General features: G+C 40.4%; 1 protein-coding gene across 1 annotated transcript in view; it reads right to left on the bottom strand.

The window, feature by feature from the left end:
- Positions 1 to 14,054, bottom strand: part of ube2j1 (ubiquitin-conjugating enzyme E2, J1) — a 39,180-nt gene that overhangs the window by 19,719 nt on the left and 5,407 nt on the right. Inside the window, exons 2-4 of the mRNA XM_062043463.1 lie at positions 13,088 to 13,161; positions 9,504 to 9,635; positions 4,373 to 4,457 (exon numbers count right to left, since the gene is read on the bottom strand). Coding sequence (XP_061899447.1) covers positions 4,373 to 4,457; positions 9,504 to 9,635; positions 13,088 to 13,161 — 291 coding nt within the window. The remainder of the gene's footprint in view (positions 1 to 4,372; positions 4,458 to 9,503; positions 9,636 to 13,087; positions 13,162 to 14,054) is intronic.

The raw sequence follows: 14,054 nt of genomic DNA, 5'->3' as shown, positions 1-14,054 counted from the left end.
CCTCCTACCTCCAAAGACATGCACCTGGGGATAGGTTGATTGGCAACACTAAATTGGTTCTAGTGTGTGAATGTGAGTGTGAATGTGGTCTGTCTATCTGTGTTGGCCCTGCGATGAGGTGACTTGTCCAGGGTGTACCCCGCCTTACGCCCGATTGTAGCTGAGATAGGCTCCAGCGCCCCCCGCGACTCCAAAAGGGATAAGCGGTAGAAAATGGATGGATGGATGGATGAAGTGAACTTCGGACTCAATAGCTTTTTTGTCCTTTATCCCTAGCCAATATGGACAATAAAATATTGGCAAAAATCTTAGCCACACGATTATCAAATGTAATAGGAAAATTAATTCATACTGACCAAACTGGCTTCATGGTAGTTCGACAATCTTCAGACAATACAAGGAAATTGTTTAATGTTATTTACTATGCTAGAAGTCTCCCTTATCCCACAGCAGTATGTACTGTTGATGCGGAGAAGGCTTTCGACCGCATAAACTGGTCATTTATGTTTTGCACATTACGTAAATTTGGATTTGGAGATAATTTTATACAATGGATTAAGATGCTTTATACAAGACCCATGGCATCAGTCAAAACCAATAATCATATTTCAGAACCTTTTTCGTTAAAAAGAGGAGTAAAACAGGGATGTCCTGCATCTGGATTATTATTTAATTTGGTTATTGAACCCTTAGCTGCAAAAATAAGAAGTGAAAATAATATTCATGGTATAAAAATTGGCTCTCAGTATAATAAGCTGTCGATGTATTGTGACGACATAATTCTCTACCTGTCACATGTTAACTCCTCTCTTCACTATATCAATAATGTCATTACTGAATATGGCTGTTTATCAGGGTATAAAGTCAATTGGGACAAATGTGAAATATTACCACTTAATAAACACTGCAGGAAATCACAAGTTCAGAACTCCAAAATTAAATGGAAAGAGGCAGAAATCATATATCTAGGACTACATATTACACCAAACCTTTATGCAAGTAGAGATCTAAATCTTAAACATTTAACAAATAAGATAGAATCCAAAATGGAACGCTGGTCACGTCTCCAAATATCACTTTGGGGTCGTGTGAACATAGTAAAAATGAGTATACTGCCAGCAGTTAATTATATACTGAAAATGATGCCTGTCCTAATTAATAAAAGTTGGTTTAAGAAAATACATACAATGATATCACATTTTATATGGTGTGGAAAGAAGGCCAGATGCTCATACTTAAGGTTGTCTTGTACACAAGATAAAGGAGGACTACAATTACCAAACGTATTACATTATTATATCTCCTTCGGTTGTGAACAAGCAAGCCACTTATTTCATTCTTCTGCAGATAAAGATTGGATCAACATAGAAAAAAATATGTTAATGAATTTGGACATTGATGTGGGGAGCTTATATTATATTAAAAAAATACCTAATGAATTGAGGCAGAGCCCAATAGAAGCCACCTTTAAAATTCTAAAAATGTGCCAGAAAATACTAGGAATCAACCCAATGACATCTGTAAATCAACCGCTTTGGTACAATCCTAATATCATAATTAATAAACATGTGGTTAAATGGACAACATGGAAAGACAGAGGTATTACTAAACCTCATCATATTATTAATAAAAACTCTTTTAAACCGTTCAATGATTTAGTTGAACAATATAATGTACCCAGAAATCATTTTTTAAATTTTATCTCATTAAAACACGCTGTAAATAAATGCATATCCTCTGAAAGTATGTCTTTAAATAGCCATGAACTGGAAGATGCACTTTTTAATCAAGATACAATAAGAAATTAATTAAACTATTTTATGGAATAATAAATGAACACCACACTAGAAATGCAAATGATGCATGTGTTCGGAAATGGATGTTGGACTTAAACATTTTCGATGAAAGAGACATATCATGGAATGATATTTGGAAAAATGCCAATAAGCCCTTTAGAAGCATTACAGATAAACTGACTCAATTTAAGATATTGAATAGATTGTATTTTACATCTTCTCAGCTGTTTAAAATTGGTGTAGTAGATAGCAAGTTATGTATGAAGTGTCGGGCAGCTGAGGGAACTCTTGTTCATTTATTGTGGGAATGTCAGAGAATAAAAGAGTTATGGTTGAAAACAACAAAAGAAGCAATCACATTCCTTAATATAAACATCCCAATGACACTGCAAACTTGTATTCTTGGGGATCTCCATCAATTTAGTAACGTGTCATCAAAGAGTAAAAATGCTTTTCTTTCAATATGCATAATAACAAAAAGGGTAATATTTAAAAAATGGATAGCTGTTGATAGTCCAACTCATACTGACTGGTATACACAAGCTATGGAGATGATATCAGTAGAACAAACTGCATTTAGTTTAGATAATAATGAGTCATATATTGGAATATGGGATCCATTGTTTAGATTTGTTTCAACTATTAAATGAACCAAAATATGACTTATTATATCATTGTGGAAAATATTAGACACAGTGTGTTGTCAAGCTTGTGAGATGTGATGCAGGTGTGGGCCACTGTGACAATATTGTTCATTTCTAATTTTTAAAATTATTTTTTATTAATGTTTTTAATGATAATATCAATGAGGGTTGTTTTTTTAAATCACTGCTATTTTGAAATTATTACTAATATTGATGCTGTTGTCGATAATGTTCATTTTTGTTTCACTACATTTGTATTGTACCGTGTCATGTTTGTGTGTCCTCAATTGCTCTGTTTGTTGTTATTCCTAACATTGGTGGGACGGGTTTGGTTTTGGAATTGGATTGCATTGTTGTGGTATTGTTGTGTATTGTTTTGTTGATTGATTAATTAAAAAAAAAGAAAAAAAAAAAGAAAATGGATGGATGGATGAAAATACAGTTTCACCATTTAAGTCTTAATTTTTGCACTCAAGAAACTTCTCTATGACTTTAGCTCTAGACTTCTTCTGTTTGGTTCATATTGTCATTACTGCCACAAGTGGTAGAAAAGTTTATTATAATGGAGGTACCGCTGCAGCCCATATGGGCCACAGCTGAAAAACAATATTTTTGGCAGCCCAACAATGGCACTATGGTTAAGAAACACTGTGCGATTTATCAGCAGCGATGTATGTCTAGATACCGTGTTTTTCGGAGTATAAGTCGCTGGGGAGTACAAGTCGCACCGGCCGAAAATGCATAATAAAGAAGGAAAAAAAAACATATATAAGTCGCACTGGAGTATAACTCACATTTTTTGGGGAAATGTATTTGATAAAACCCAACACCAACTATAGACATTTGAAAGGCAATTTAAAATAAATAAAGAATAGTGAACAACAGGCTGAATAAGTGTACGTTATATGACGCATAAATAACCAACTGAGAACGTACCTGGTATGTACGTAACATATTATGGTAAGAGTCATTCAAATAACTAGAACAAACAATCTGTCACACCTAATGGCTAAATCCGATGAACTCTTATACGTCTAGTCTCTTACGTGAATGAGCTAAATAATATTATTTGATATTTTACGGTAATGTGTTAATAATTTCACACATAAGTCGCTCCTGAGTACAAGTGGCTAAATCCGATGAAATCTATACGTCTAGTCTCTTACGTGAATGAGCTAAATAATATTATTTGATATTTTACGGTAATGTGTTAATAATTTCACACATAAGTCTCAGGAGTATAAGTCGCACCCAAACTGAAAAAAACTGCAACTTATAGTCTGAAAAATACGGTACATATTTCAACAGTGCACAGGGGCCAGGCATTCATTTGCATTGAAAAGGACAGCTTCCTCAAACAAACCGTTTTGCAGGCATACTCAAAAACAAAGTTAAAAATTTAACTATAGAGCAAAATTTAGACAAAATTTACACCAACACATATCCAATACAAATTCCCTACACCACAAGGAAGATTGTTAAATGTAAGTTAGAATAATCATAGGTGTATCTTATCTTATTGTAATTTAACTTTTCATAGTTTTTATTTTCAGCTTTTGGAAAGAAACTCAATAGTCAAAACCTCATCTTTGGGTCATGGGCATGCAAAGCCATAAAACATTTCAAAATGCACCTGCATTGTTTTGTGACTCAGTTGAACAAAAAAGTATTTTGTCACTGCAGTTTTCCTAAAAGTAATGTCAAAACATTGTCTCGTTCTCATGGACCCACTCTTGTGTATTATCTCGTCAATTGAGCGCATTGTCACACCTTTTTATTAATAGATTATTATGGCCATTAAGGAATGAGATGCATTTTCCGCGAAAATAAGTGTTTCCCCAAATACGTGCCCCTGTTTCAGCTCAACCCTACCTCATAGTATGTTTTCTAAACGCGCATGACCAACAGTTACTTGTGTCAGAGGAAACCTACTGCTCCATGAAGGCTGCCATGTCTCTGGATGGTGACCAGAAATGCTCAGACAAATCTTCTTCCCAACTTCAAATCTTCCATTTGGCTGCAGGTGAAACAAGAAAACGAAACATACTGAAATAAGAGATTGCTGTGTTACTTAAATTTACCTGACTTTGTTAAAGGCCTACTGAAACCCACTACTACCGACCACGCAGTCTGATAGTTTATATATCAATGATGAAATCTTAACATTGCAACACATGCCAATACGGCTAAACTTCCGGTTGAAAACGTCTATGTATGATGACGTATGCGCGTGACGTCAATCGTTGAAACGGAAGTATTCGGACACATTGTATCCAATACAAAAAGCTCGGTTTTCATCGCAAAATTCCACAGTATTCTGGACATCTGTGTTGGTGAATATTTTGCAATTTGTTTAATGAACAATGAAAACTGCAAAGAACAAAGCTTTAGGTGGGATCGGTGTATTAGCGGCTGGCTGCAGCAACACAACCAGGAGGACTTTGACTTGGATAGCAGACGCGCTATCCGACGCTAGCCGCTGACCGCATCTATGATCGGGTGAAGTCCTTCGTCGCTCCGTCGATCGCTGGAACGCAGGTGAGCACGGGTGTTGATGAGCAGATGAGGGTTGGCTGGCGTAGGTGGATAGCTAATGTTTTTAGCATAGCTCTGTGACGTCCCGTTGCTAAATTAGCTTCAATGGCGTTGTTAGCAACAGCATTGTTAAGCTTCGCCAGGCTGGAAAGCATTAACCGTGTAGTTACATGTCCATGGTTTAATAGTATTGTTGATTTTCTGTCTATCCTTCCAGTCAGGGGTTTATTTCTTTTGTTTCTATCTGCAGTTAAGCCCGATGCTATCACGTTAGCTCCGTAGCTAAAGTGCTTCGCCGATGTGTTGTTGTGGAGATAAAAGTCACTGTGAATGTCCATTTCGCGTTCTCGACTCTCATTTTCAAGAGGATAGAACTCAAATCCGTGATCCACAATAGAAAAAGGAGAGAGTGTGGAATCCAATGAGCCAGCTTGTACCTAAGTTACGGTCAGAGCGAAAAAAGATGCGTCCTGCACTGCACTCTAGTCCTTCACTCTCACGTTCCTCATCCACGAATCTTTCATCCTGGCTCAAATTAATGGGGTAATCGTCGCTTTCTCGGTCCGAATCTCTCTCGCTGCTGGTGTAAACAATGGGGAAATGTGAGGAGCCTTTCAACCTGTGACGTCACGCTACTTCCGGTACAGGCAAGGCTTTTTTTTATCAGCGACCAAAAGTTGCGAACTCTATCGTCGATGTTCTCTACTAAATCTTTTCAGCAAAAATATGGCAATATCGCGAAATGATCAAGTATGACACATAGAATGGATCTGCTATCCCCGTTTGAATAAAAACATGTCATTTCAGTAGGCCTTTAAGTATATTAAGTTTATTTTAAATTGTACTTCTGATAATTTCTTGTGCGTAACATTGTTGATGTCATTTCTTACTTGCCAGAGGAACCATTGTATTATTTAAATTAAAAGACACGTCTTTATTATGCACACCAATATAGTTATGGTTGAGCAAGCATGCCTTGGGTTGGATTAACTTGAGTCTTTGTATCTTTCGGGCAGCATGGCTCAGTTGGTAGAGCGGCTGTGGAAGCAACTTGAGGGTTCCAGGTTCGATCCCAGCTTCCGCCATCCTACTCACTGCAGGTGTGTCCTTGGGCAAGATACTTTACCCAACTGCTCCCAGTGGATTAAATGTAACTTGGATAATGGGTTTCACAATGGTAAAGCGCTTTGAGTCACTAGAGAAAAGTGCTATAAAAATATATCGTATATCTTATATAAAATATGTCGCCTATCATTAGGAACTTACCAAGAGCAAATGTCTCAATCAACATATTCTTGTCTCAAGGTGCCACACATTAGAACAATATGCAATAATTTACTTAAAAAAAACATTTGGCTTTATACAGACAGACTTAGAGCTTTTGACTACATAATGCTCTTTAACTGAAGAAATAATCAATAAAAACTAGACAATGTTTGTAATGTAATGGTGTCATAATCCATCCATGCATCCATCCATTTTCTTCCGCTTATCCGGGGTCGGGTCACGGGGGCAGCAGCCTAAGCAGAGAAGCCCGGACTTCCCTCTCCCCAGCCACTTTGTCCAGCTCCTCCCGGGGGATCCCGAGATGTTCCCAAGACATCAACCGGTAAATTGAGAGCTTTGCCTTCCGGTTCAGCTCCTTCTTTACCATGATACAGTGTCTGTATTACTGAAGTCGCTGCACCGATCCGCCTGTTGATCTCACGATCTCTTCCCTCACTCGTGAACAAGACGGCGAGGTACTTGAACTCCTCCACTTGGGGCAAGATCTCTTCCCCAACCCGGAGATGGCACTCCACCCTTTTCCGGGTGAGAACCAGGGACTCGGACTTGGAGGTGCTGATTCTTATCCCAGGTGCTTCACACTTGGCTGCAAACCGATCAAGTGAGAGCTAAAGATCCTGGCCAGATTAAGCCATCAGGACCACATCATCTGCAAAAAGCAGAGACCCAATCCTGCAGCCACCAAACCAGATCCCCTCAACGCCCTGACTGTGCCTAGAAATTCTGTCCTTAAAAAGTTATGAACAGAATTGGTGACAAAGAGCAGCCCTGGCGGAGTCCAACCCTCACTGAAAACGGGTCCGACTTTCTGCCGGCAATGCGGACCAAGCTCTGACACTGATCATACAGGGAGCGGACAGCCACAATCACACATCCGACTCTGAGCACTCCCCACATGACTTCCCAAGGGACACGGTCAAATGTCTTGTCCAAGTCCACAAAAAAACACATGTAGACTGGTTGGGCAAACTCCCATGCACCCTCAAGAACCCTGTCGAGAGTATAGAGCTGGTCCACAGTTCCACAACCAGGCCTTCCTCATAGGAAGAAGTGTGGTGGGATTAAGGAGGTCTTCGAAGTATTTTGCCTCCGCGACCGCCGAAGCCGCACACCGCTTGGCCTGTCAGACTCAATATCCAGTGCTTCCCTCGTGACATGTTCAAAGTTCTTCCGGGGGTGGTAATTGAAACTCTCTCTGACAAGAGACTCTCCTGGACGTTCCCAGCAGACCCTCACAATGCGTTTGCACCTGCCAGGTCTGTCCGATATCCTCCCCCTCCTTCGGAGCCAACTCACCACCATGGTAGTGACAGGAAGAAAGCTCCCCCCCTTTCTTCACCCGAGTGTCCAAAACATGAGACCGCAAATCCGATGACAACTACAAAGTAGATCATGGAACTGCGGCCAAGGGTGTCCTGGTGCCAAGTGCACATATGGACACCCTTATGTTTGAACATTGTGTTTGTTATGGACAATCTGGGACGAGCACAAAAGTCCAATAACACAACACCACTCGGGTTCAGATCCGGGCGGCCATTCTTCCCAATCACGCCTCTCTAGGTTTCACTGTCATTGCCAACATGAGCGTTGAAGTCACCCAGCAGAACAAGGGAATCACCTGAGGGAGCACTCTCCAGTACTCCCTCGAGGGAATCCAAAAAGGGTGGGTGCTTTGAGCTGCTGTTTGGTGCATAAGCACAAACAACAGTCAGGACCCGTCCCCCCACTCGAAGGTGGAGGGAAGCTACCCTCTCGTCTACTGGTTTAAAGTCCAACGTGCAGGCTTTGAGTTGGGGGCAACAAGAATTGCCACCCCAGCCTGTCGCCTCTCATTGCATGCAACGCCAGAGTGGAAGAGAGTCCGGACCCTCTCAAGAGAACTGGTTCCAGAGCCCTGGCTGTGCGTCGAAGTGAGTCCGACAATATCCAGCTGGAATTTCTCCACCTCGCGCACCAGCTCAGGCTCCTTCCCCCCTGCGAGGTGACGTTCCACATCCCAAGAGCTAGCTTATGTAGCCGAGGATCTGACCGCCATGTGCCCTGCCTTCGGCTGCCTCCCAGCTCACATTGCACCCAACCTCTATGGCCCCTCCCATGAGTGGTGAGCTCATTGGAGGGGGGACCCACGTTGCCTCTTCGGGCTCGACCCACGTTGCCTCTTCGGGCTGTCCCTGGCCGGACCCCTAGGGACAGGCCCAGCCACCAGGCGCTCGCCATTGTGCCCCACCTCCGGGCCTGGCTCCAGAGGGGGGCCCCCGTTACCCACGAGTCAAATCTGAGTCTTTGTTTTTGTTTTTTTCATCGAGGTCTTCGAGCTGCTCTTTGTCTGATCCCTCACCTAGGACCTGTTTGTCTTGGGAGACCCTACCAGGAGGCATAGAAGCCCCCGGACAACATAGCTCCTAAGGTCAACTCCTCTACCACGATAAAGTGGCAGCTCAGAAAGGAGTGTTGTCATAATATATAATAATAATCCAAGTAACCAATAAAAAGGATATACACATGTATTTCTCATTACTGTAGAATTGTTTACCATTGTACTGTATTTGGAAGGTAAATAACTTTGTTATCCTAAATCCCTATATCACCACAATGGGACAGTTGGCTTTATAATCTTACTTTTATAGTTTTCCCCTCATTTTTGTTACTTTGCGGTTCTTCTCAATGGCGAGTCGCGAAACTCTCCGTACTGTGAGTGTGTAAAGCTGGAACCCTGCTTTAGTCTCCACCGAGACAAAAATTGTGAATGAGTGAGAAGAGGAGTCACTCTGTCAAGTTAATTCTACAGTTTATTCTGATTGGCGAACATGTCTGTAACATGAATACCGGTGACAGCGGAGGGAAAAAAAACTCAGTCTCCTGCGGTTATTTACCACACTAATTAAAACCTTGATGTCGATTCGATTACGATTAATCATGCAGCCCTAAAGTACACCCTAATAACAGTATATTCAAAACTAGTTTGACTGGCCTGGTACAGATGCCATACAACAGTAAAAATATAAGACATATTTGCACTTAATCTGAAAATAAATAAATAAAAAATAAACAAAAAAAAGTCTCCGTCCGAAAAAGGGTAGTCTGTTGGCAAACACATATTTGCTCTGAATAATGTGGTAAAACTAGAATTGGCGGTAGATTCACTCACTTCCAATCCTTTTCCATACTTTGATCCTGTGATTTTGCATACTTTTGCTACGCTCTCTACGGTGATCGGGTCCTTGGAATTAGTGTGTCTTACCGTAAGAAGGATGATGCTGGGAGGCTTCATCGGATACTCCGGGGGAAGCACAATCCTGCCATGGTAAACTCCACCATCAAAATCTGAATCCGGGGGACCACGTACGGAAAAGTGCCACTCAAAAAGGTTATCCTAAAAGGTGTAGGAAAGGTTGATTAAGTTAAGAACATGCTACCTCAATATTCGTCTGTAGAGACCCTACATGCAGTGATAACAAATGTTGTTGAGACATTTCATTTTATTTGCATTTATGAAATGGAAACCATTTAGATTGCCATCACTCAGATTGGCAGATTTGTGTCGACATAACCAAGAATAGCAGTTGTTTGCACATTTACTTTACTTAAAGCGGTCGAAATGTGGATATGAACATTTATAAAGCAGGCTCCACTACGAATCTCACCAAGCACTTATACAGCTGCGGCTCGATTTGAAGCCCTGTGAAGCAACTTTCGCCCACGCACAAGACCATTTTGCATGCGCACATGCTCCATAACTATGTCGACTTTGCATTATTTAACTTAGTCTCACTTCCAAAGAGTCCTCGACATACATCAAAGATCACACCGCTGTTATTTAACGGCGACAGTTGTTGACACTTGCACAACAATGCTTCGCATGTCTCACTAGAGTCGAACAAGCACGATTAACGAGCAGCCATCGTGCTAAATAGAGTCTGGGGACACTCTGGCTACAGAGTGCCAACACCGACTAGACATGATCTCCATTGGATACCAAGCACCCTCTCCATCTGAGCATGCGTTTGGATCCAAGCAATGCGGACATGTCATTTTTAAATGTAAAAGAACTGTTTCACGTGAGTACAATCGTTACGCTGAAAAACTACCTCTCAGCATGTGTTCAAGAACGCACCGCTGCTATTAGATGACTACAGGTGTGGACAATATTGGAGACTAGGGTTGTATGTTATAACGGTACTAATAAAGTACTAATTGATTGAAATCGGTACTATACTGTTCTTTCATCTGAATGCTGGTGTGGAGCCGAGGCGCATGATGTTGAGTGTGTCAAAACGCACACACAAAGTTCATACAAGCAATAACATCTTGGAGAGGAAGAATGGCAAAAAACTAAAATTCTACTGGTTATTAAAGAGGGTGTGTGAAGCGCAATATGGAGGTATTTGGGCTTCAAAACCAACAATAAAGGTGACGCTTTAAACAAGTGTTGCTTTAAAACACACTTCGACAAATGTGGCAATTAGTATTACCACCTTTGCTTCAAACTTAGAGGCCTACTGAAACCCACTACTACCGACCACGCAGTCTGATAGTTTATATATCAATGATGAAATCTTAACATTATAACACATACCAATACGGCCGGGTTAACTTATAAAGTGACATTTTAAATTTGCCGCTAAACTTCCGGTTCGAAACGCCTCTGAGGATGACGTATGCGCGTGACGTAGACCGGCGAACACGGGTATGCCTTCCACATTGAAGCCAATACGAAAAAGCTCTGTTTTCATTTCATAATTCCACAGTATTCTGGACATCTGTGTTCGTGAATCTGTTGCAATCATGTTCATTGCATTATGGAGAAGGAAGCTGAGCAAGCAAAGAAGAAAGTTGTCGGTGCGAAATGGACGTATTTTTCGAACGTAGTCAGCAACAACAGTACACAGCCGGCGCTTCTTTGTTTACATTCCCGAAAGATGCAGTCAAGATGGAAGAACTCGGATAACAGAGACTCTAACCAGGAGGACTTTTGACTTCGATACACAGACGCCTGTAGAGAACTGGGACAACACAGACTCTTACCAGGATTACTTTGATTTGGATGACAAAGACGCAGACGTGCTACTGTGAGTATGCAGCTTTGGCTTCTAAACATTTGATCGCTTGACCATATGTGCGCAACTTTTTTTTGCGTATGTACGTAACTTTTTAAAAATATATAAGCTTTATGAACCTTGGGTTAGGTGAACGGTCTTTTGGGCTGAGTGATTGTGTGTGTTGATCAGGTGTTTGAATTGTATTGGCGTGTTCTATGGAGCTAGGAGCTAGCAGAGGAGCTAGGAGCTAGCGTAACAAACACGCAGGTGTTTTTATGCAGGATTAATTTGTGGCATATTAAATATAAGCCTGGTTGTGTTGTGGCTAATAGAGTATATATATGTCTTGTGTTTATTTACTGTTGTAGTCATTCCCAGCTGAATATCAGGTACCGTGAGTATGCAGCCTTGGCTGCTAAACATTTGACAGCTTGACCGTATGTGCGCGTCACGTACGTAACTTTTTAAAAATATATAAGCTTTATGAACCTTGGGTTAGGTGAACGGTCTTTTGGGCTGAGTGATTGTGTGTGTTGATCAGGTGTTTGAATTGTATTGGCGTGTTCTATGGAGCTAGGAGCTAGCAGAGGAGCTAGGAGCTAGCGTAACAAACACGCAGGTGTTTTTATGCAGGATTAATTTGGGGCATATTAAATATAAGCCTGGTTGTGTTGTGGCTAATAGAGTATATATATGTCTTGTGTTTATTTACTGTTGTAGTCATTCCCAGCTGAATATCAGGTCACCCCCGGCTCTCACAGCATCTTCCCTATCTGAATAGCTTCAACTCCCCACTAGTCCTTCACTTGCACTTTACTCATCCACAAATCTTTCATCCTCGCTCAAATTAATGGGGAAATTGTCGCTTTCTCGGTCCGAATCTCTCTCACTTCATGCGGCCATCATTGTAAACAATAGGGAACTTTGCGTATATGTTCAACTGACTACGTCACGCTACTTCCGGTAGGGGCAAGCCTTTTTTTTTATCAGATACCAAAAGTTGCAATCTTTATCGTCGTTGTTCTATACTAAATCCTTTCAGCAAAAATATGGCAATATCGCGAAATGATCAAGTATGACACATAGAATAGATCTGCTATCCCCGTTTAAATAAAAAAAATTCATTTCAGTAGGCCTTTAGGTAAACATCTAAATAACAAGCATTCAGATCTGCAAAAGGAGTTATAAAAATTGACCGGATAAAAAATTATCTTAATGATTAATTTGGCCATAATCGTGCAACTTTATGTATAAGATTGATGAACACTATTTGTATTTATATGGACAAAAAGTGCAGTTACATCTTATGGCCATCAGGTGCCATCTTGCAAAATTCTTACATTTTCGTTATGTGTTTATCTCTTATGTCCATTAAGCGCTATCTTGCACAATTTCCACATTTATTTAATTTAATTATGTTATTATTTTGTTTCTGCCATATTACTTTGTGTATAATGCTTGTGTTGTTTTCATGTGCACATTCAATTTTTACTTGAGGTACAATTACAGTGTTCTTATCTACAGTAATGTTTATTCTTCAAAGGATTTCATTTTGAATGCGTTTGTGTTTTTTCAATAAAACTTGGTTAAAAGATTTCAGTATAAGTACATTTAGAAAATTCTGAGCACATTTAAAAATATTGCAATAACAATGATAACCGTGATACATTTTGTCACAATAACCAGGATAAGACATGTTCATTTTCTTCAGTTGCCCAAGTGTATGTACAGTATGTCTAAAAGCTTGAAGAAACAGAGTATATCAAGTGTGCTATCATGAACTTACTTCCAATGGTTGGGCATGGTAGTGTTCTGTGGGATCTCTCAATTCAGCAGCTTCTTTCATCAATCGCTTTACCGCTAGGCAGATAAAGCAAAGACAAACATGAAAGTCAGTTTTGGTCAACATTTTTGGTTTCCTCTGCCCTACTAAAATAGTACTACAATGATGAAGGCTTTGGACGATTCTGGGAAGCATGATTTGATTTGCCTATACAATCTTTTCTCTGAGCTGGATATAAATCTGCACAAGTTTTTTCTTTCCAATGAAAATAGTATGCTTGGATGCCATTTCCAATGAGATCTTGAATAAGTAGGCAAAGAAGAATGCAAAATTCTGATTTTTTTCATGTTTGATTTCAGATTGGGGCTGCAGTTTTAAGAAAAAAACCTAATTGCGATTTTTCTCTCCAAGATTGCGATTCGATTTGCGATTTTTATATTTTATACATAGGGACGGCGTGGCGAAGTTGGTAGAGTGGCTGTGCCAGCAATCGGAGTGTTGCTGGTTACTGGGGTTCAATTCCCACCTTCCTAGTCACGTCCGTTGTGTCCTTGGGCAAGACACTTCACCCTTTGCCTCTGATGGCTGCTGGTTAGCGCCTTGCATGGCAGCTCCCACCATCAGTGTGTGAATGTGTGTGTGAATGGGTAAATGTGGAAATACTGTCAAAGCGCTTTGAGTACCTTGAAGGTAGAAAAGCGCTATACAAGTATAACCCATTTATTATTTATAAAAACGCATAAAACTAAAGATGACAAGACATGTTACTTTTAGACATGTTCCTTGAGACAAGAATCAACATAGTCTTGTCTTTAGGTGCCACATAGAACAATACGCAATAATTTACTTTAGAAAATATTTGGCTTTATACAGACAGACTCAGAGATTTTGTCTACACCACACTCTTAAACTGAAGATATACATACAGACCAGTGGCGTGCAGTCAGGGGAGGCAGGGCCTCACGTGCCA

The sequence above is a fragment of the Entelurus aequoreus genome, linkage group LG04 (genome assembly GCF_033978785.1).
Source record: "Entelurus aequoreus isolate RoL-2023_Sb linkage group LG04, RoL_Eaeq_v1.1, whole genome shotgun sequence".
NCBI classification, from domain to species: Eukaryota; Metazoa; Chordata; class Actinopteri; order Syngnathiformes; family Syngnathidae; genus Entelurus; species Entelurus aequoreus.
Note: the sequence above shows the minus strand (reverse complement) of the source record. Positions and strands in the feature narration are given on the sequence as shown.